General features: G+C 41.5%; 1 protein-coding gene across 1 annotated transcript in view; it reads left to right on the top strand.

The window, feature by feature from the left end:
- The window catches only part of LOC122494681 (sperm flagellar protein 2-like), a 189668-nt gene extending 167127 nt beyond the window's left edge, over positions 1-22541 (top strand). The window contains exons 33-37 of the mRNA XM_043600038.1: positions 3476-3568; positions 9849-10028; positions 16072-16311; positions 16508-16630; positions 22390-22541. Coding sequence (XP_043455973.1) covers positions 3476-3568; positions 9849-10028; positions 16072-16311; positions 16508-16630; positions 22390-22479 — 726 coding nt within the window. The 3' untranslated portion in view covers positions 22480-22541. The remainder of the gene's footprint in view (positions 1-3475; positions 3569-9848; positions 10029-16071; positions 16312-16507; positions 16631-22389) is intronic.
- Positions 22542-22849: the final 308 nt, after the last annotated feature.

Here is a 22849-nt window from a genome sequence, read left to right as displayed (position 1 = left end):
AGGAGCCCAGGACTGACTCCCTTCCTTCCCAGGTGTGCTAACTGGGCAGCCTGCCCCAGTTCGGAGAAAGCCCTGCAGTGAGAGATTGGATCTTTCTCCATCCCCATCCATGGTCTTTCTCTCATCCAGATATAGTCCTACACTTTCCCAGCTTCTTTTTCTCTTCCCTTTGTCTCTCCGCAGAAGGGGATCCCTCCCTTCCATGCCTATGCTGCCCGTTTCATCTCTCCCAGTTCACAATCACGCACCTATGGCCCACCACGTTGTCCCCGGGGGTCCCCAAAGGCATCTCTTTCACTCAGCAGCCTGGACTCTTCGAATTCAAAGTCCTTTGGCCTCAACACTGCTGTGTTTAAGGGACAAGGGAATTTCAGGTTCTCCTACTTCTCTGCCATGTTGGATCTACCCACGAATGACTTTTTAGTAATTATAAGTTGTTTTCCAGTCAGGTTAATTTTTTTTTTCCTTTCTAAAGTGGTCCTCTTGTGTGCATAATACACGATTTTTTCTTAATTTATGCAATAGCATATATTATTAGAAAACTAGTATGAATGATTCCTTGATTTTAAGGATCAGGGGAAATTCCTGTGCATTGGAACAATTAAACATGGAATTGAGTGTTGGTTGAGCAATGGTAGGAGGGTTTGAGATCCTCTGTTTCCTTTTTTCCCCTCTAGCTTCATTTAATATCTCCTCTTCATCCCCAGTTTTCAGCAATGATTACTGTGTCGTTTGGTGTGGTTTTCTTCATGTTCCTTCTGCCTGGGGTTCACTGAGCTCTTGAAAATCTGTGGGTTTTGTAATTTTTGTCAGATTGGAAACTTTTGAGGATTTTTTTCTAAATTTTTTTTCTGCACCCCCACCCCTTCTCAAAATCTAATCACGTATGTACTGTCCCAGAGGTCACTGAGGCTTGGTTCATTTTTTTCCCATTTTTTTTCTCTATGCTTTACTTTGTATTCATTTCTATTCCTATGTCTTCAAGTTTACTGATGATTTCCTCTGCAGAACTGAATCTGTTATTAATACCATGTGGTGTATTTTTCACTTCAGTTATTAAATTTTTTGTCTCTAATAATTCAGGTTGGTTCTTAGTTGTATCTTCCATTTCTATCAATATATGCATGTGTTTCTCTATCTCCTTGAACAAATGAAATGTATTTAGAATAGACAAATGAACATCTTTCTCTGTTCATTCTATCATCTGTGTCATTTTTGTTTTTGTTTTCTTTGAGTGATGTTTCTTCTGACTATGGGTCATATGTCATGGCTTTTCTGAATACCTAGTAACTTTATATTGGATGCCAGATGTTGTGAATCTTATTTTGTTGGATGCCCAACTTTATATACGTTTAAATATTATTGGGCCTGCATCAGTGTTACTTGGGATCACTTCTATCCTCTCAAGGTTACAATAAAATTTGTAAGAATGGGTCCAGAGTGGCCAATCTGGCCCCACTGTTAAGGCAGTTATCTCCTGGGGGCTCTCTTCAATGCCTGTGTTTGAGGAGATCCTTCCACTCTGCCTGGTGGTAACATGGACTCTTCCCAGCCCTGTGTGTGTCTCAGGAATTGTTCAGCTTACTCCTTTCCTCTGGTTCTTTCTCCAGCTTCTGGTATCTTCCACAAACACACATCCACAGATTGGCTATCACTCAAGACTTACAGAGATCCCTCCGTGGATCTCTATGGCTTGTCCTCAGTGCATCTTTAGTAGTCCACTCTGAAAATTCTAGCCATCTCAGCCTGCCTCAATAATAGAGTCTGCCTTCTCAAATCAGGAAGGTCACCAGGCTCTATTTGGATGCCTCTCCTGGCACTGAAGCCTAGAAACTCCATCCAGGCTGGAACACTAATAGGACTCTTTGGTAGCTTTCCTTAGTTCAGGAATTAATGTGCTGTATTGCCTGTTGTCTGATGTCTGGAAAATCATCTTTCATTTATGTTGTTTATTTTTCTTGTTGTTTAAGACAGGAGGGTAATTCTGAACTTTGGTGCCCCATCATGTCTCTTACCTATGTTCTTTACCTCTATTCTCCCATTGAGTGGTACTTACCCTCCACAGATTAGCTATTGGGCAAGGGTCTCCTCTTGGTCAGTACAAAAGCACATTCAAAGCCTGAGCTCATGCTGGACTTTAAGCTTCTCCTGGGTCTTCTCTCTCACAGGGTTCCACATGACCAGCATCTCCTTTGTTACAAATTAAAAGAAACCCCAGGTCTCACCTTTGGGACCTGTATCCGCTGACAAGTTACCCAATGCCATTCCAGCCTTTTCTCAAAGCACAGGTGATCCTTGGAAGAGCATAGGCCAGAGTCAGATTAAGCAAGCCAATGCCTCTTGGAAATAGTGCTGAGAGTGGGTTGTCACTCTGGAAGATGGTAAGAAAGCTAGACCTAGGAACAAAATTCATATGAATATGAAGTGCTTACCATGTACAAAAATTAAGCATGACACGACATATCCTTTAAACCTAAGACATGTTCAACAGCAGGCATGAACGGCAACACCTAAAGGAATGGGCCAAATATCCAGTGTGTGGTATAAACAAATCAAATTGGAGTTCAGAGGCAAGATCAAGGAAGGTGTCTCTAGGGAAGTGTGATTGGAACAGAGAATGCAGAGATGTGCAGGTTTACATGGGTGGGCAGGAAGTCACATCAGGTAGGAGGGATGATGTGAACAACACAGCAAGAGTAGGAAATGTTTCTGAGCAGAGAATGATAAGACAAGGTTAAAGTTTTGAGGAAAGTGATATGGTTGCACACTACAAGCTGAAACAAGTAAAAGGGAGACTAGAAACCAAACCAACTCGGAGCTGACTGGGGTGGCCTGTGACAGAAGTAAAGAGGCTCTGCACCAAGGTGTCAGGAGTAGGGATGGAAGGAAGGAAGAGAGAGGCATTGCCAAATGGGAATCAGAGGATTCTGTGATTAGTATCACATAATGGGCTGAAAAAGAGGGATGTCATTAAAGAGTAGGCCATTGAGCTCTTGAGTCAGTCAGTCAGTCAGCAAAAGTTTTTCCAACACTGTGCACTGGCAGCATCACACTAGACTCTGGGAATAGAGAGCAACATGAACAAAACATGAGGAATGTGAGCGAGGGTTATGAGTGCAGACCCCTCCAGAATATCGCCATGCAGGCAAGATCTAGGGCAGTGACCTCCAAACTTCATCACATGATGGCTAAAATACAGCTAGGACCCCCAAGATGTGGATTTTCATTTATAAATTATACGTGTGTACTACTGAACTAATACATTATTTACATTATCAAATTTTTAAATAAAAATGACAACAATGTTATCAAAATATGTGTAAGTGGAAGTTCTGGTATTTTCTCCTGCATCCCCTTGGTTTTTGCCCCCTATTTCGGAGACCAGTGCTCTAGACAGTTGAACAAGATGAGTTCAATCCCTATGGCTTTGAGAGGAACAATCCTTTAATAATTTTCATTTTTATTTTTTGTATAGGCTGGTCTGTGGTTTACGAGAGATGAAGATCTAAAAATTCCAGAAAATCCCCTTGAACCCCTGCCATTCAATAGAAAGGAGCTTCTTATAGAGGTAATTGCTGAGATCCTTTAAAAAAAACCTCACTACTATAACACTGATAATTTCTTAATCTTTTCTTCCACTTGGTAATTTGTTTCAGATTCCAACCCCCACCCGACCCCCAGTTGTAGACTTTAATGTTCATAAGGTAGCAGCACAGAAAAGTTCTGAGGGAGGAGGCAGGGACCAAAACCTTAAGACAGAGCCCTGCTGTTAACTCTCTGTGTGATCTTGAGCAATTTTCGTAATCCCTCGGGTCTCACTTTTCTCATCTGCCAGGTAAGCCGTTACTCAACACATCTGTCTCTAAGTGTCCTTCCAATTCTAAAAGCTTAGGATAAGGGCAATCATTTTACGAACACAGTAACCACTCCACCTTGGGATACATCCCAAGACCACAAGTGTGTGCCTGAAATTGAGGATAGTACAGCACAAGCAGGGGAAGGGCAGAGGGAGAGAGGAAAGAGAATCTAACGCATGCCCCATGCCCAGCACAGAGCCCAATGTAGGGCTCAATCTCATGACTGTAAGATCATGACCTGAGCTGAAATCAAGAGCTGGACACTTAACTGACTGAGCTACGCAGGCATCCCTTACACTGTTTTTTTCTATACATACATATGATAAAGTTTAACTTATAAATTAGGCACAGTAAGAGACTAACAGTAATAGCTAATAATAAAATAAAAATTCTAACAATATGCTGTAAGGAAAGTTATGTGACTACGGTCTCTCTCTCTCAAAATTTCTTATTGGACTATACTCACTTGTCATGATGTGAGATGATAAAATGCCTACATGATGAGATGAAGTACGGTGAATGATGTAGGCATTGGGAAGTAGTGTTAGGCTACTAGAGACCCTCTGATGATTTGTCAGAAGGAAGATCATCTGCTTCCGGACTGAGGTGGACCACAGTGGACCATGGGTGACTGAAACCACAGAAAGTAAAACCACAGATAATGGGGACTACTGTATATGTTTTTGTTCATTTCTCTTTGATTAACTTGTACAACATACCAAGGGTTGCATAAGTATTTCCCATGACCCATTAGATTATTATCAATAATATTATTATCAATATTATTATTATCAATAATATTATTAGCCTCTATCCCTGAGGCCACAATAGAAAACAGGACCTTAATATATGTAAAGTACTCTGGTTTGAGTGTAAATGTTTAAAATATGAAAATATACCTAATACAACCAAATTCAATAGACTATGAAAAAAGTTGAGCTGTGGATTTAGACATCTCTGCAAAGTAGGTGTATTGATTGTCCAATTTCCAGGCAGCCATTTGCTCATAACTGCAGTATGAAACTGAACATGACTCTAATTACAAACTTAAAGTGAAAAGTTCTCTTCAATTGGATGCACAGTGTTCAAGCACCTCTCCCAGATGCTAGCGGGAGAGCAGATAAGAGAAAGGGGTCAAGGAGTTACCAAAGGCCAAGACCTGAGACTGGCAAGGGTGGGGACAGTTTTTTGTCTTGGTCATGGTGGGGGTTTTCAGTGTGAAACTGGAGGATGGAGACCAACCCTGTAAAGCCTTTGGAAGGCCATCTCTCTATGACTTTTCGAACAAGTCTGTGGGCAACGTAAGCAGGTTCTTCTGCAAAGAACCTGGCCATCTGAATATGATGTCACGTGAAAGCACTTTGCTTTCCAACCAGAAATTTTTAGAAATGTCAACCGAGGGCAGAGCCCTTCAGTTGCTCACCCAGGAGCTAATGCCAGAAGGTAGACTGTGCCCTAAGACTGTGAGGCAGTGAAGCAGGGAAGGCCCTGTGGGTCACTAGGGAGGGCATGGCTCCCACATATCAGTATCCAGACTGCTGGGAAGTGACATGGAGGAAAGGAACAAAGTCGGCAGCAGAGACAGGACCATGAAGCCTGAGAAAGAAGTGAGGCAGAGGATAGCTGACATGCGTGTGTGAGCGTGTGCATGTGAATGTGCTGTCCAGAGGACAGAAAGGTGTGGTGTTTTCTGCCCCTCAGTGCGTCAGAGACTGAATGCTCAGTATTACATAAGTCTCAGTGCTCTTAAACTGGGATTAAAAGCACAGATTCCAATACTCGCAAGCTTCAAGGTCTTGATGACATTACCTAACCTCTCTGCACCTTGGTTTCTTTCAATACCTCCCTGGCAGGGTTGTTGTGCAGAGTGAGTGATTGGCACAGAGTAGCCCTATGTAAGTGTTAGCTACACAGAAGCTAGCCTTGCTGACTCTGCTTGGTTGAAGAAGAACAGCTAATGGTTAACATCCTGAGGAAAGGTGTGCAAAGAAAAAAGATAAAACAACAGAACAAGTTTACGTCCTTGGCTGTAATTAGAATAGGAAAGACCAAATCAGTGAAGGGAAAATGCTCTGTGAAGAAGGAATTCTGAGAGTCAGGAGCCCTGGGCTCTGTCCCCAATTCTGCCATGACTCACTGGAGGATGTTGAGCAGGTCCCTTCACACCAAGGGCCTCTGTACCTTCTTAAGAAGAGGGATTGGACTAGTCTTGGGTCCCACCCAGCTCTTCTGATTTGTTACTTATGCTCTCGGTGACCCAGGGCTTGCCTCTGAGCCACACTGGCAGGGCTCCTGCAGATAGGCCATCAGCACTGTCTGTGGCCTTGGATGACCCCAGAGTCCTAGGCACTGGATGAAAGGCCACACTGCATCCAAGAAAGGAACCCTGAGACACGTCTGTGTTGCAATCACATTGTTGTCCTGTGACAGTGACAGCACACTTCATTATGACTGACAGGGTTCCACAGGCCATGTCCTGGCTTCCCAGCTTCCCACACACTCAACACCAAGAGCAACTACTCCAGGATTTTAAAATCCTTAGAGATTTCCTGAGAAAAGACAATTTTTCCATATTCAAATTCACAGCTATTGTTTTAATTTCTCCACAGCTTCTGTTCATGTGAAATCCTTCTATTACTTTGGGCTGGTCATATTTGTTGAGGCCAGGATTGAAATACTATCTGATTATTAACAAATCCCAAATGCCTATTCCTACCTCAGACCTCTCTCGCAGACCTTCTACATGCAATTGCCCATTTGGCATCTCCACTTGAACATTCTAGTAGATATTTCAAGCTCACTGTGTCCACCCGAACCCCTGTCCCTGCCACCCCACCACTCCCATCTTCACCCAAAGCCCTCTTCCTCTCAGTTACTGGCAACTCTGATCTTCCAGTTGCCAAAACCCTAGGACTCATACCCAAATCTTCTCTCCTTTTTCAAACACCACGTCCAGTCCCTCAGGAAACTCTGGTAGTTCTATCTTCAACATATACTAAGGATCAGACCACTCCTTCTAAGCCCCATGGCCATCACTGGAACAAACCACAGTCAACCTCACCTGGATGATGGCAACAGCCTCATGATGGGTCTCCCTGTTCCTCCCTTGTCTTAGTTCACATTACAGGCAGATCATGGCAGCCTCTCCTCAAAACCCCCCATGGTTCTGCATTCTACTCAAAGGAAAAGCCCAAGTCCTAAAGAAGCCAGCCTGGCCTTGGCCCTTATTCCTCTCTCCCTCATCTCCTTCTGTTCTGCCCCAGCCCATTCTGCTTCAGCTACACCTGCCTTCTTATGGTGTAACCATGCAAGGTGCATGCCCACCTTAGGACACTGGCCTCAGCAGTTCCCTCTGCCTATAATGCTCTTACCCCAGATGTGCTCCCTGGCTAACTCCCTCCAATCTTTGTTCAAATTTTACCTTCTCAACCGTGCAATCTGTTCCCCTCCCCACCTTCTACTCCTTATTCCTCTTTTCTTGGCCTACTTTTTTGTGTGTTCCCATAATCGCTATCTAATTTACCCAACTTCTAAAATGTATTCTTTATTGTCTGTCTTCCCCTTCTAAAAAGTAAGCTCTTCAAGAACAGGCATCTTTATCTCTTTCTTAGTGAATACATTTCAAGCACCTAGAATAGTCCATGCCTCGCACATCTTAGGTGTTCAATAAGTATATGCCAATACCCATTCATTAGCTCACAGCTTCCTTGAGTCAGAAGTCCAGGCATGGCTTAGATGAGTCCTCTGCTCGGGGTCTCATAAGGCAAAAATCAAGATATCAGCTGCGATTGCATTGTCATCTGAGGTCAACTCCAAGATTTGTTCCAAGACTGGCTTCTGAGATGGATCATTGATAGGATTCAGATCCATGCAGTTGTAGGACTGAGACCTTCAGCCCAAGAGGCTGCTTATTGTTCCCTGCCACATGACCTTCTCCACAACTGGACAGTCTGATTCATCATGGCCAGAAGGAGAGCATCTCTCTGGCTTCAAATCTCTCCTTAAGGCCTGGGTCCTTTTTCAAAGAGCTTACCTGATTAGGTCAGGACCAACATCAGGCTTCATTTTGATTACCTCAAAACCAATTGATTAAGGACCTTATTTACATCTACAAAATCTCTTTACCTTTGCTATATAAGGCTACCTACTCACAGGAGTGACTTTCCCATTACATTCACAAACCCAATCCACACTCAAGGAGAAGAGATTATACAAGATAAATATGCCAAGGAGTGGGAACCTTTGAAACTTTCTTAGAATTCTGCCTACTACAATATTTTAAATGATCTTAGGAACACAGTAAGCTTTACCTTTTATAAATATTCAATCCAATGACTTAAAATCAAGCCTGTGTAATTACAGAAAGAGTCTACATATCAGATTATTTCATTTTTTCACATCTTTTTTTAAGATATAATATTTGGTTGCTTTGTTAATGAAGATAATGATGCACCTGCACAGCATTTATAAGTGCAATTCAGTGGAAGTCATAATGAAGTTCAACAATTCCTTTGAAAGAAATGGAAGATAAGCACTCAGGGACCCTGCCATGGTTCTCTGTTAGTGTCAGTCTCCCTTCTACTCTAAGCCCAGCTGGCCATCCCTGGAGTAACTCAGAGGCAAGAGGGCATGAAGAAAACACAAAGTCCTGAAGGAACCCACCAGCTGGATCATGAAAAAGGTGCCCCTACTGTCAGAGAGTGGTTTTAAGCATCTCAGGATAGTTTAGCGCCTGGCTTACAGCAGACGTACCACTCCGTTAACTTTGATAAAAGTGACTGAACAAATGAACTTGCAGACTCCATTGACCTCTGAGATTCTTTCCTGCTCTGTAACATAAAGACTTTATGCAGTTCCCTATCAAAGTTATTTTTATTTAAATTTTTATTGGATTTGTCAAGTGTCAGAAACTTACTCTTCTGTCTAATTAAATGTGTGTCCATAGTTGTAAGTATTGTGGGTAGCCAAGAATAACATGGTATCTATGGATCTAGGCACTTGCTTCTCAAAGTCTAGGCCAGGACCATCAGTGTTAGAATCATTTAGGAGCTTGCCATATGTGCAAAGCTCATATAGCTCATAGTCTAAACCTTAGACCATTCAAGAATCATCTACTTTATCAAAATTTAAATTAAAAAAAGAAGATTCTCCAGGCCACTAACTGTACATATACGAGAAGAGCTCACTGAGGAAAGGAGTCTTCTCTACAAACAGGCCCATGTAGGTGCTTGGGTGTGACCTGTGAGTCCCAGGATTTGAGCTTCTTTGGGGGGGAGGGGGCTCAGGGGATATTGAGTTCCCACACACTAGCTTTTCTTGCTTCCAAATGCACAAAACACTGCATATAGAGCTGGCTTCCAGCTCAGTCATCTAGAATGAATGAGAGATTACCAACAAAACTGATATTCAGTGGTTAGCACACTTTCTCCTCCAGTGTGAACTCACAGTGGAAAGAGTCCACATTACTGTCAACAAATTAAGTATGAAGTTCAGAGCAGGATTGACCAGTTGAAAGATTTTAATGGCTAGAGTCCCAGTGGCTTTGGTTATCATTTCCCCCTCTTGCCACTCAGGGTAGGGAGATATACCAGAAGCTTCATGTTTAGTAGTCAGGGCCCAGTTTGTCAGAATGGTGATGAGGATAGATAGATGGATGGGTCTTTGTTCTGTGGTTCCCTTTTCCTGCTTCACATGTCATCCCCACATGTTTTTTTTTATTATTATTATTATCACATTCTTTCCTAAATATGTTGATACCATTAATTAGCATACAATTTTCTTTAAAATTAGAATATTGAGCCTTATTTATGCTGTGTTTTAACTTAGCATATTCTTCAGTTAATACTATTCATTATATATTACTTTTACTAATTCAATCCTCAGAAAGTGGCTATATTCCAAAGCTCCTGGAAGGATCTTTCATTGCCTGTCCATCTATTAACTACCAGTTTTCACCTTTTATGTTTGATCAGAATTCTTCTTGTGTGACAGTTTTTCTTTAGGCTATTTGCTGACTATGAGAAGGACCCACCTCAACTTGACTACACACAGATGCTGCTTTATTTTGCTTGTCATCCAGATGCTGTGGAAGGGGTCTACAGGGCCCTCAGTGTGGCCATTGGGACTCACGTCTTCCAACCAACCAAAACTCCTACTTTTATTGCAGAAAAGGTAATTGTGGTCCAGAAATGGACCAGCAATGGGGTCTGGAGGGGGCTACCAGAAGATCTTAAACTTCTAACAACAGAAGTTTTTTTTCATCTCTGTATTTTTCTGGATACCTAACACAGTGCTTTACACACACTAGGTCTTCAATAAAGCTTTACTCAATTGGCTTAAGAACTAGAGACCCACTGTCAAACAAACAAACAAACAAAAAACAAAAAACAAAAAACAAAAACCTTTGTAGTAAAGTCAAAATTTGCTCAAAATTTGTTGGTGGAATCCAAGTTTGTTCTGTAAAGGACAGCCTTTATTTTACATGAAGTACTTATCCTGATAAGTGAATAAGTGGGTATCAACCCAATCTATCTGTCATACTGTGTGGAAAGTCTACATGCAACAAGCCAGGCCTCAGACATCCCACATACATGTGACACTTGATAGTGTTTCAGGCCAAAGCCCAGTCTCCTGAAACCCACAAGTACTTTGTATATCCCACATCTAAAGACAAGCTTAATAGCTAATTAAACCTCACATTCCCTTTTAGATTTCTAAAGGCTTGGCATTCCCTGGCTGTCTTGGGTGGAAAAGCCTCAGAACAGAGTACAAACTAATGTACTTATTAGATGTTCTTCTGCATGACTTTTTAGTATCCCTCTGACATTTTGGGGACAAAGCTGTGATCCTTGTAATGGAATGTTTTTTCTCTCTTCGTTTATGGACACAAAGGACAGAGGGGTACTGCCCAGTCCAAATTCCTCAGATGTCCTAGGCACACTTGTTTGGCTTTCATACATGTTTGTCAAAATAGACTATGCTGGGTTCTCTTAAAAAGAAAGAAAGAAGAAAGAAAGAAAGAAAGAAAGAAAGAAAGAAAGAAAGAAAGAGAGAAAGAAAGAAAGAAAGAAAGAAGGAAGTTTCTGTGACAGCTTTCATATCTAGGAAGAAATAGACTCTCTGAGATGCAACACTAAATTTTGACCTGGGACAAATGAACAAGAGATGTCCTTCCTCTTCCATCAGGGTCAGAGTGAGGCCAGACAGGTGCCCAGTAAGCTGCCAACTCAAGGCTCTTCAACCTGATGTGCTGTAGATGCTACTTCAATACCTGCACAGTGACAGAAAGTGCAGCAATGAGTGTTTATTTCATTCAAGTATTCTGTCTTCTTAGATAGTAGAAGGCCAGTTTCAGTTTTCCCAAGTAAATAAGGAGTCAGATATGGACTGCCTTTGTTGGGACTGCATTTGCCGCTTCCCCAGGGATGCTTCTGTACCCTCCCCCCATAGATTGGGCCTCCCTAAGCTAACTCTGGCATGGATCGCGGCCTGCCAGGAGATCTTAGTCTCATGTCTGTCCTCCAGGAGACTTTCCCTGACCTCAGGTGATGTCAGGCAGCCCCTGCCGTATGTTTCCATAGAGTTCTATGTTTCTCCCTTCATGATCCTCCTCACAGTCACTTCTTCAGGTCAGTTCTTTGCTAGACTGTAAGCACCCAGGGGGCAGGGAGGTGCCATCTGTCTTGTTCTGAACCTGTCACAACCCTGAACCCGAATTACTGGCACAGAGCTCAGTAAAGATTTCATTGAGTGGATCAGTTAATTATGTAATTCACTTTGTAAATAGCCCTGTGGTCTGCAAGGGATACAGAAGAAGGCTGATTTGCTCCCCTAAAGAGACTCCATCTAATTGCCCCCATCCGTGCAGAAAACAATGGGTGAACAATGTGCCAGACATGGAAGGAACACAGCGAAAAGGACAGATTAACATAGGGTCTTACTGATCAGAAGAGGTGTTTGTCTTTTCCTTTTTCCCACCTCCCTATCATTGTTTTTGCTATTGCCTCCACCTGGTGTCCCCTTCATCTCATTCTGAAGGGCTCAAGGCCTCCCCAGTATCCAGGGCCCATTTCAACTACCAGATGATTCACGAAGTTTCCCCTGACACTCAAGAGCAACACTGAGAGCTCTCAACGGGGCCCCCTTAGATTCAGATCCTCTCTGGTAGGGCTGGGCACCACTTCATGCATACATGCATTTATTCAACAAATATTTTCCCAGCTTCTCTGTGTACTGGGAACCACCCTTGGTGTGAGGAATAAAGTAAGTAACATATAGACTACATCATATGATAATAAATGCTACAGGAAAATAATAATATAGGGAAAAATACAGGAGCTGGGGTAGGTTGCAACGCTGGGAAGAACAGCAAGGTAGTTGCAATTGTAAGTAAAGACAGCAGCAGATGCCAAAGCCAGACAGTGGTGGGGGGGTGGGCGGGGGGGCGGGAGGGGGTGTTGGGTGTATTCCAAAGACCAGCCATTATAGTTGGAGAGGAATGAGCTGGAGAAGAGTAGTAAGAAAAATAAATGAGGGGGAGAAGGCCCCAAGAGCCACTGTAGGGACCTTGGCTTTGACTTTGCTGAGAGATGAGATGAGAAGTTATTGGAATATGGCCATCTGACTTTAAATGTATGGAGATCTCTCTGGCTGCTGTGTTAGAGCATACTGTAGGGGAACAAAGGAGGGAAGTAAGAAGAGCTAGTAATTCAGGCAGCTGTTTGTCTATTGAATCCTTCTAATAAGTTATTTCTACCTTGAATTGGGGACAACCTGTTACCCACCTTCATGTTCACCACAGTAGTTGCCACATAGCAAATGTTCAATTAATGTTTATAAACATGGAGGGAAAGATTGGAAGAGGAGAGAGCGAGGAGGAATGGAATTCTGTTTCTAAGGTAGAAAGGAGGAGAGCAGGCATTCCCATCAGAGGCAATAGTGAATCCAGGAGGCTGCAATGAGCTAGAAAGTCCAGGAAAAAGGAAGCCTGTGCTAGAATTGTTCCTATAGCAACATACAGCTGTCTGGGTGAGTAGCAGCCAGGCCAGCTAGCACAGGAGGGCTCTGCATCCCCTCTGTCCCTAAACCACTCATTCAGGGAAGCTAATGCCCCACCAAGAAGCAATGCCCCTAGAGTGCTTCTCCTCAAAGCTCTTCTAAAGTCCAAGCACACTGCACAGGAACTGCTCCACAACACCACAGGGATAGAACAGGCCTGAGGGGCACGAGGCAGAGAGTGTGCCTGTGACATACCACACACAGGCCTGTTCCTGGCTTCGGGTGAACCCAAGGTGCTTGAGCTTTTGAAATACAGAATCCGCCCACCCCCCTCATTCTTGCTCACCTCTTGTTCTTGGCATCCTGCCTCCAATTATGCCACTCTGTTTCTGTGCCCTTTCCAGCTGTGTTTGTTTCCTGGGCAACCTCATCCCAGGAAGCCATAATGAGTTTACTCAGAAATAACACCTCCAACAGATCCATATTCACTCCCAAGACATTAAATCAGATCTCTGCTTTTGCTTTCCACATGAATGACTGGAAACATCCACAATATTTTATTCTTCCTTACTCTATTTCAGTGACTCATGCTGTTTTATTCAATGTGGCACAGACTTTCTGTTCAAATCCATAGTTTCTTGGGTAACTTAAAAGAATCCCAAGAGCAAAGCATTCATGAGTATGTGCTGGTCCTAGTGAAGCTTTAAATAAGTTGACATTTGGAAAAATGGTTCATTCTGGCCTATGTGGTGTGGGGTTGTGATGTTGGAATTCAGTAAATTGTGAGTTTGAAACTCCCACATTTAAAAAATCTTGTTAAAGCATCTTGGGAGAGCATTTGAAGTGCTGGGGTTCAAAACATCTAAATTTTAATTCCATCTTACTCTTTTGACACTTTACCCATATTAGTCCCAAGGACTGACCTTCTGTTCTGCCTCTCAGTTGTGGGACTGAACTGATTGAATGAAAGAAATTCATGGCCAGGCACTGTTCTAGGGACTGTTACCAAAAGGCAACAATTCATTTATCCCATGATGATTATATCAGGCCTCTGAATAGTTAGTCTATGAAAATGGGGCAGAGAGACAAGGCTCTTTCTCTCTTTTATTTAGGTATCACCTGCTCATCTAATCTGACTAATTATTTATTCACCCACAGGCTTTGTATTTATTGTGTCCTTGTAACATTTATATTGCAGTCTAAATAGAAATCCATTCATCCTACACTACCTGTGTGATGATCTCCAAGCATCTTAGGTGGGCACAAAAAGGCCAGTTTCACATTTCTGCAATGTAATATTTCAGTTGTTTAAAATAGAGAAGAGTTTGAATAGGTAGATAGATGGGTAATAGGTAGGTAGGTAGATAGATAGAAAGATAGATCTATACTTAATTCCAAAATCTTCACCTGATAATGCATTCTCTCTCTGTCTTAGATTAGATTAAATTCCCAGTTTACCAAAGGATATAGAAACCCAACCCACACAGAGCTAGAACAAATGAAACCTGTCTTCATTACACTGTTCACAGCCCCTACAAATCTCCTAAAGGGACTTACCACTATCACAGGTTTCATTTCCTGCTGTATCATAACTTTTTATATATAGGGCTTTCATACCTATTTGGAAAGAACTTTCATGACTAATTAACTTGCACTTAATGCTTATACTGAACTGAATATTTATAAACATTGAAACCCTCCTTTTATTTTAAGCCTAAGTTTATCATTTTTCCTTTCTTGGGATAAAGGAGAGTCGGTATTCAGGTGTGTTATGGCATCTAATCAGTCAACATTCCAAAAACACCCATTTTTCTGTGGCAAATCATCAAATATCAACAATCTGATCATGAAAAACTCACACACATATATGCGTTTATTACAGTGAATACAATAAATACAAATATGTAGAGTATGTGGAAAGTACAACAATGAGTGAAAAAAATAATCATCCATTCCCTAACCAGAGGTAAACATTTGTTAACTCTTTACTGTATCTTTCTTTTCTCTTTTCTTTTCTTTTTTTTAAATTTGTATATGTTTTTATTTATTTTTGAGAGAGAGATAGAGACAGACAGAGTGTGAGCAGGGGAGGGGCAGAGAGAGGGAGACACAGAATCCGAAGCAGACTCCAGACTCTGAGCTATTAGCACAGAGCCTGATGCAGGACTCAAACTTGTGAACCACAAGATCATGACCTGAGCCAAAGTCGGATGCTTAACCAACTGAGCCACCCAGGTGCCCCTTTCTTTTTTTCACTAATAAGCATAGATATATAAGAAAATGAGGATCCTAGTGTATTTATCATTTTATGGATTTTTTTTTGTATTTACCTCTATGAGTGTTTTCTCAAGTCACTAGGTACTCTTCTAAACCACAGTTTTTATGGCAGTATAGTATTCCATCACAGAAATATACTATAATTTATGTCACCACTCTCTGATTTTGGAATTGCAGATTTTCTGTGTTTGCTGTAACACTGAACAAACATCCATATATAGAAGTCTTTGTGCAAATGAATGTTTTTTTTTTAGAATCAATTCCTAGATCTATAATTACAAGGTCAACAGGCAGGAATGTTTTTCAGGTTTTTGAAACACAAGAAATTACTTCAGAAATACTGTACTCTTTACCATACTCATGAGGTCGACCGACTTCATGGCTCTTGGCCGTGTTTCAATGAGCAGCCGTAAAAATCCCACCTGACTTTCTGTGTTCAATTTGTTTTCTATTTTGCCATCTGAATGTTTAGTTGGGTTTAACCTCTGGTATGCAAACAAATGTTTCTGAAGCTCTTAGAATCTATCAAGCTTGAGAAATTAACTTGCCATAACCTCTCGGCTACAGTCAGTTTCCAAAGCAAATCCTTTAAAAATCTATATTCATGTGCGGAAGCCAGACATCAGGCACACTAATTCACTCCAGTGTCCACTTACAGAGGAATCCGAAGTGCCTGGCAGTGCAGTGAGCTGAAGCATCTATGGAGGTAAGACACACCCCACACAGAGGTGTCTGTATCCACAGGCAGAATTGGTCTAGAATCTCGATGTGATCTCCAGTGCAGTTAGTACGCTCTCTTCGGTACTTTGTTTGGCTAGGTTGTGGGAGGCACCATCGCTTCATTGCGTGAAAAGTGTGTGACAACATTGGTGTGTTTAAATGTCTCCATTACTGGAAACTCTTCAGTCTGACTTCATATTGTCTTCATTAAATCGTGCAGACCTCCTCTTTTACTGATATGAGTCCAATTGAGGAATATCCTGAACATGAGGGAAACTTCATGAGTGAGGAAAGGGAATTAAGAGAAGAAAAGGAGGAGAAGGAAGAAGATATCCCTGAGAACGCAAACACTGAAAAGATTTCTTTGGAAAGACTACTCAAAGTGTTCCGAGGGGGAAAAGAAGTGCAGGACGCTAACAGATTTGCCAGCCACCTACAGATAGAGAACGCAGACTCAGAGGTTGGTTAGACTCCTTCAGAAAAGGAGTAACTTGTACATAAGAAAACTCACCCTCAAGTCTTAGCATAGTTTCATGGAATTGCTCTCAAATGTATCATTGTATAGAAATTATGGCAAATTCCTCTATTAAGTAAAACAAGTTTTTAACATCTGCAGGATTGTGAAGTTAACTTCACTTTTTTTTTCTTCTTTAAAGAACTTCATAAAAGTATTTCAAGACCTAGGTGCCAAGAATCTGGAACCAGTCAGAGTTGCTGTTCTTTTGAAGCACCCTTTTATTCAAGACCTGATTTCAAGTTATTCAGACTATAAAATCCCTGTGAGTATTATCCCAAGGTGTCCTAATTCAGTCAAGCTCAGGATCAGGGCATTGTGGGACGTTTCCAGTGCGGACTACAGAGACAGGGGAGAAGTTGGTGCTGGCCAAACCAGGGTCAGAGAAGCTAAGCTGGTAAAAGCATCAGGTTAGAGAAGCCGGCCTGTGATACCCAGCAGGCAGCAAGGCCAGGAACAGTAGAGGTAGCTATCTGCACTATGAATGACACTGTTAACATTATGGAGCTGCCTCATTAGGAAGGGGGTTATCTTGGATCTATGACAGAAGGCTGGAGTGAATGAGACGAAAGCTGGATGAGAGGCAGTATTAGTGTTCCAGATCGTTCCAGCCAGCTAATAACTAGCCTGTGACTGAAGAGTATGGAGAATAGAATCCCCCCTTCCCAAAAAGAACTAAGGAGACCATGATCCCCAAACAAGTGCTGACGTAGTTGTTCTCTCTAATCATGGCACCCATTGTCTATGTAGCGCATACAGTGTGAGCGCACACAGGAGACTGGATGTCAGTTCCATCAGGGAAACACTGTGCAAGATGGAGAAACTGAGGACAAAACCCATAGAGACTAGGCTGCCACAGAAGGAGAGAAGGAAGAAAGGGAGGGCTGCAGTTCAGAGATCACAGTGACCCAGCGAGTCTCTACCGCATGTGCTGAATGTGTGTCCACCCTGGCAATGCCAGGTCTTCAATGACAAGGGACAAGGCAGGCAGAGACACGCCCCAATCACAGTGGGGCAGGTGTACAGCCTCCTCACGTACTGGTTCAACCGTATGAAGTCTCTTTATTTGGCTCCTGCTAGTTGTTTCTTGGACAATTAAGGGTGTGCTGAGTTTAAGATAAAAGCACTTCCACTTCGATAAAATGAAGGTGATTCTAAGACACATTTCTCCTGACTTGTCAGTGATAACCTTCTATGCCCAGAAATGAGACCATTCAGATGTGAATATCTTCAGACCTAAATTTGTTTGTTTTAGATTGCTGATCTTTTTGCTTATAAATTGTATCTCCTCTGTTGGTAATAACTGAAATCAATTTCTAACAAGCTAGCAGACACTCATCTGGTAGTGAAGTATGATGATAGCATTTAGGAACACAGGCTCAAGGATCAGGAAGTCATGGGACTGAATCTCAGGTAGACTACTTACTAGAGACCTGACTTAAACTTTCTCTTCATCCTGGCCCCCTCATCTGTTAAATGGGAATAACAGTCATTCCGACAGAGACGGTTGCAGTGAGAATGAAATGAGCTCAGGCATTGCTCAGGCACATGGTGGGGTTTCTGACACTCAGCAAGGACTTCTGAAATGGTGGCTGCTGTACTTACTCTTGGCCGCTGAGCACTGACCACCAAGGCTAGCGATCCAAGACTTCGTGGGAGACAAAATGAGTATGAACCTCAGTTGCTGCTCTCAACCAAACTCCACTTGTGTGTGTAAGACAATTTTTACATGCAAGAATTACAAGAGAGTGATATGAGGTAAACCACCCAAGAACAACATTACAGGAATTCAAAACATAGGACGTTTTTTGTTCTAGAAGCTGAGTCTTCAAAGACGGCCAGGAGTTTTTGAAAGTGGAGGGAGAGGAGAGGAGGTCTACACGATTCTGCCATTGGGGTGGAGAGAGGACAGCATTGTAGGGAAAAGGAAAGGTCTGTGCAAAGGCGTGGACACAGGACTGCATGGGGGAAGGGGAGCCAGTAGGCGTCTGAGCAGGGACGTGATGTGATAGCAACTTCTTCATCTCTAAGTGTTTCTTTGTCTCTTAACCATATCATTGTGTCTCTAACATTTAATTGGCCTCTTTTAAAACAAAATTGTGCCTCTTTATATAAATAGGCCAAAATATCTGGAAACATTGTTGGCAATTATTCCAAGTTGCTGTGCTCATACATTCCACAAACATTTACTGTTTGCATCAAAACTGATATGTTACATGTTCCTTTTCAGTTTTTCCTATCTCATATTTTCATTAATGAAGACTAGCTTCTTCCCCACGTAGGAGGAGGAGGGCAAGGTCAGTTGACCCTAGAATTAGTTGGGGGGGAGGGGGACAGAGCACACCAGAACTAGACCACAGGTTGGAGACAGGAGGGGAGAGAGGACAGAGGAGTGTCCCCAGCTGTGGGAATCAACCCCCTTTTGCTTTCTTCTGGGTAGATGTCATCCTGTATATGTTCCAGAGGCACATCACCTTTGACTGCATTTCATCTTACATGGCTGTCCTATGTTTTAGGGAATGGCCCTCTCATTTTGAACCAGTAAAATAATTTTCAAACTCCCTTGGAATTATGTATATTAGAAGTTATCTTGTATTACCAGGAACCAGTACAAACATAAAATGATGCCATAATTATTTCCTCCCCTAAAGGGAAGAAAACTGTACAAAGTCAGATGATTTGGAAACATCTTGACTCTGGCCAGACTAAATATGATTAACTTGCTGAGAAGATTCTATTCAGCATTTTCCTAAGAAAACAGCCAGTGGATGACTGCCTTTGAGAGTCAGCCCCTTGAAAAGGTGTCCTGACTCCTAGGGATAGCAGGAGTCCATGGGGCTGTTTTTAATGTACACATTTCTCTCTTTTTGGAAGGAGTTTGATCAACTTGCTGTACACCTCGCTAGTGATGTTGTAGACAGTGCGGTTTCTCTACACAGGACTATCTCCAGCAGGGCAGGATTCTGGGCCACTGCCCGCTCTATCCCAGGAGTGCTTGGACATACTGACTACCAACGCCATCTTTGCACATTCCCCAAATTTCCCTGGCTTGCAGCACCCCTCTGACCTAGAGCCTACCAGCACAGGACATCTGACCTTCTGTGAGTCAGTTTCCCCGGACCATTATCACCTGGTGCTCCAACAGCAGAAAGAGAGTAAGCCTGTCTGTCACCAGTCAGTCTGTCCGTGCTTTCCTTCGTGGCCAGAGTGCTTCTGCAGAGTCAGCTTCTTCAGCTCCCTGTCTCCTCGCCCCCACCCTGTCCTTCCTGGCCCTCCACCTCAAAGCCATGAGAGGACAGAGGACTGCATAATTGGGACTCATTCATATGACTGTGAATTAGAGACTTGAGCCTGTGACCTAAAAAGCCTAAACTCTGATATTCTAGAACGAAAGAGCTTCTCTTTCCAGTAAGATGTTCCATTCTCATTTTCATTGTGCAAAAAAGAAAAGAAAGAAGAGAAATGAAGGAAAAGAAAAAAAAAAATCTCTGAAGATTCAGTTTCTACCAAACCCATCCTGTCACCATTTCTGCTCCAGATATCCATGTAGAAGTAAATAGATCACATTTTAAAATGAACTTTAACCACAGTGATGTTATTTGAAGATCTTTCAAGATAAGTAGAGCAAAAGCTAGAATGTGGTTTTTCAGGTTAAAATGTTGTTTGCTGTTATAAACAGTGGGAAGTGAAGGTTGTTGCCTGATAGCTCTGTTTACAAGGTTTGTGTTTGGAAGCAGCAGCATTTTGAAATATATATTTGAAAAAACTGAGTATTCATAGTCATTTTGGCATGTTTAATTCTTGCTCCTATTGGGAGGCATCCTGGCTTTGTGGCTGAGAGAGCGGCCCAAGAGCCACACTGATTGGGTTCACACCTATGCACTGGGTGACCTTGGCCAAGTGACCTCACGGTGCCTTAGTTTCCCCATCTGTAAAATAGGTTACCATACATACCTCATGGGGTTCTTGTATGGATTTAATGACTTAGTACATATAAAGTGCTTAGCTTAGGGCTTGGCAGATAGGATGCACCCAAAAATAAATGTTAAACATTATAATTATTGCCACTCTTATTACTATTGAGGGTTTGTTGGTAATTGCGGTGCCCAGGAAACATTTCTGAGCCATGTGACATTGTATGTGGATAAATAAATAAGCTGGCACTTCATCTCCTGAATTCAGTGTCTGCTCTTTGGAAAGAAAGAAAAGGCTTTCCTTGTTGCAGTGCCATGATGACAGAGGGTCCAAACTCATGTCCCAGAAATCCCCATGTGGGCAATACCTAGGTGCAAATTCCAGATTTGGTGTTGGATCTTATAGTTATTCGGTTAAAGTCATTTATTTAACTTCTTTCATAGATCTTATACAAAGAGGTAATTTCAAGTAATATTCCTAAATTATTAAGAAAATGCTTTGGTTAAATAAATGTAACAAGATCAATGCAGATATCGTAGCTGAGTTGTTAGTGAGGAAAATCAATGAATTTCCTATGACCAATATATCCACAAATGTGAACACCTGGTTTTCTATACAGACCTAACGAGTATAGTTTCTTATAACAAACACATACCGAATCAATGTAAATTATTTTTCAGCAAACCTGCAAATCAAGCATATATGCTTCAAGTTAAGGTTTCCATTCAATAGGAGATAACAAAAAATCTTTTAGCATTAAAATCTAAATGTCACAGGAGAATTCTTATAAGCAAATGAGTCAGGACCCAATTACATGAGGACAAAATACGAATTATTAAGAGTGACTTGAAGGGATTTTCATCCCACTGTGCCTTCAGGGAATCTGACTTTAAGGTTTTCTCCAATCCTCTCATTTGTAACAAAACATGATGGCTGCTATGGTGCATTGTGTTTTCAAAGCACCCAAGTCAAACATTTCCAAACTCTCTCAGCTTTCCTCCATTAACTGCTAGTGAAAATTATGGCCTCTGACTTCAACTGCAAACTTAGCCGGGGCTGATTTAAACATCTGAAGTTGATGATGTTCTCCATGCTGCAGAGTGTCAGGTGATCACAGGGCAGCTCTCACTCTTTAATCCCCAAGTGAACAGTCAGCAGTCAGTATTAGTGTAAATACTCTCTAGTCAAAGAACACGTAGTATTAACAATGGGGAGCAGCTGTTCTTTTTCACTTCACTTGAGTTTGACCTCTGTCTGTAGGAAATCTGCATTTTCAAAAAACAAGGTCTCACCAGAAAATGATTCACTATGATTCCTGGCAGTGACTGAAAATAAGCAGTATGTGTGTCACTCAGCAGGGGTCAGCTCAGATAGTGAACTAACTCCTGTCTTCTTGAGTAAAATGACCTCAGTCAAATTGAAACCTTTGGAACTCAGCTCTGGAGAAAAGAAAGTTACATTCTTAGAACATTTCCCTAAATCTGTGAGGGAAAGAAAAGAAACTGCATAAATATAACTCTACATTTTTCACACATGTTTGTATCCCTTCTACATTTTGATGGTATTTTACATTTATTTTTTTCAATGACTGTGATCTAAAATGTAAGACACTGCTATTTTAAATGGACAAAAAACAGATCGATTTATTCCTAATATTAAAAAAAAAACACGGAGAAATGTAAAAGTCTCCCCTCAAAATAATCCACTCATCTAAAATTCTGTAAATCTGTAGATATGGTTGATCTGGCATTAGAATTTTTCATTAATAGTAAATGAATATGTTTTTTTCATGATTAAGGAAGTAACACTTAGGCTTGTTCATTAGGTGCCAAACTGTGTAAGTTACTTTTTATAAATGTTACTTAATCTAATGTGACAATTCCAGTCATTATTAGATTAGGAAACGGAGGCTCCAAGATCTTTGATATCTTTCCAAGGGTACAACCAGCAAGTTGCAGGGTGAGATTTCAACTAAATAGAGAACCATTTTCTTAAAGAAAAATATCGAAATAAAAACAACTTATTGTTTAAGCTGCCATATATTACATGATCTTTAATCCTAAATCACTTATTAATGTCTCTTACTTCTCTTTTAATCTCTTCCCTTAGGATATTAAAATAATTCTCCAAAGGAGTGAGCTTGTACAAGGAAGTGATGGAGAGAGATCTCCTTCGAGACTTACAGAGGAAAAGAAATGAAAATAAGAGTGTGATTTTTATTACTTGGCAATGAATCTTCCAAACATAAAATGTAAACATGGTTGTGATATATGTTGTCATTGTAAGTATAGAAATGACTTAGACCTGGTTATTAGGGGCAATGAAAAGGGGGCCTTCCTTAACTGGGAGAATATTCTATAATAAACCTTAAGTACAGAGCAAAAATACAAAGTAAGAAGGAATGCATTTTGACGTGATTCTGAAAATAGAAGACACCAGAACAATGCGTTCAAAAATAAACACACACATAAGTCATGAAAAATCGCTGTAAGAAGTATGTACATTAGGCAAATATAGTGGAAATTCCCCTGAATCTCCACATCAGGGAAGTTCTGATATGTACATTTTG

This window comes from Prionailurus bengalensis, chromosome A1, assembly GCF_016509475.1.
Source record: "Prionailurus bengalensis isolate Pbe53 chromosome A1, Fcat_Pben_1.1_paternal_pri, whole genome shotgun sequence".
NCBI classification, from domain to species: Eukaryota; Metazoa; Chordata; class Mammalia; order Carnivora; family Felidae; genus Prionailurus; species Prionailurus bengalensis.
Note: the sequence above shows the minus strand (reverse complement) of the source record. Positions and strands in the feature narration are given on the sequence as shown.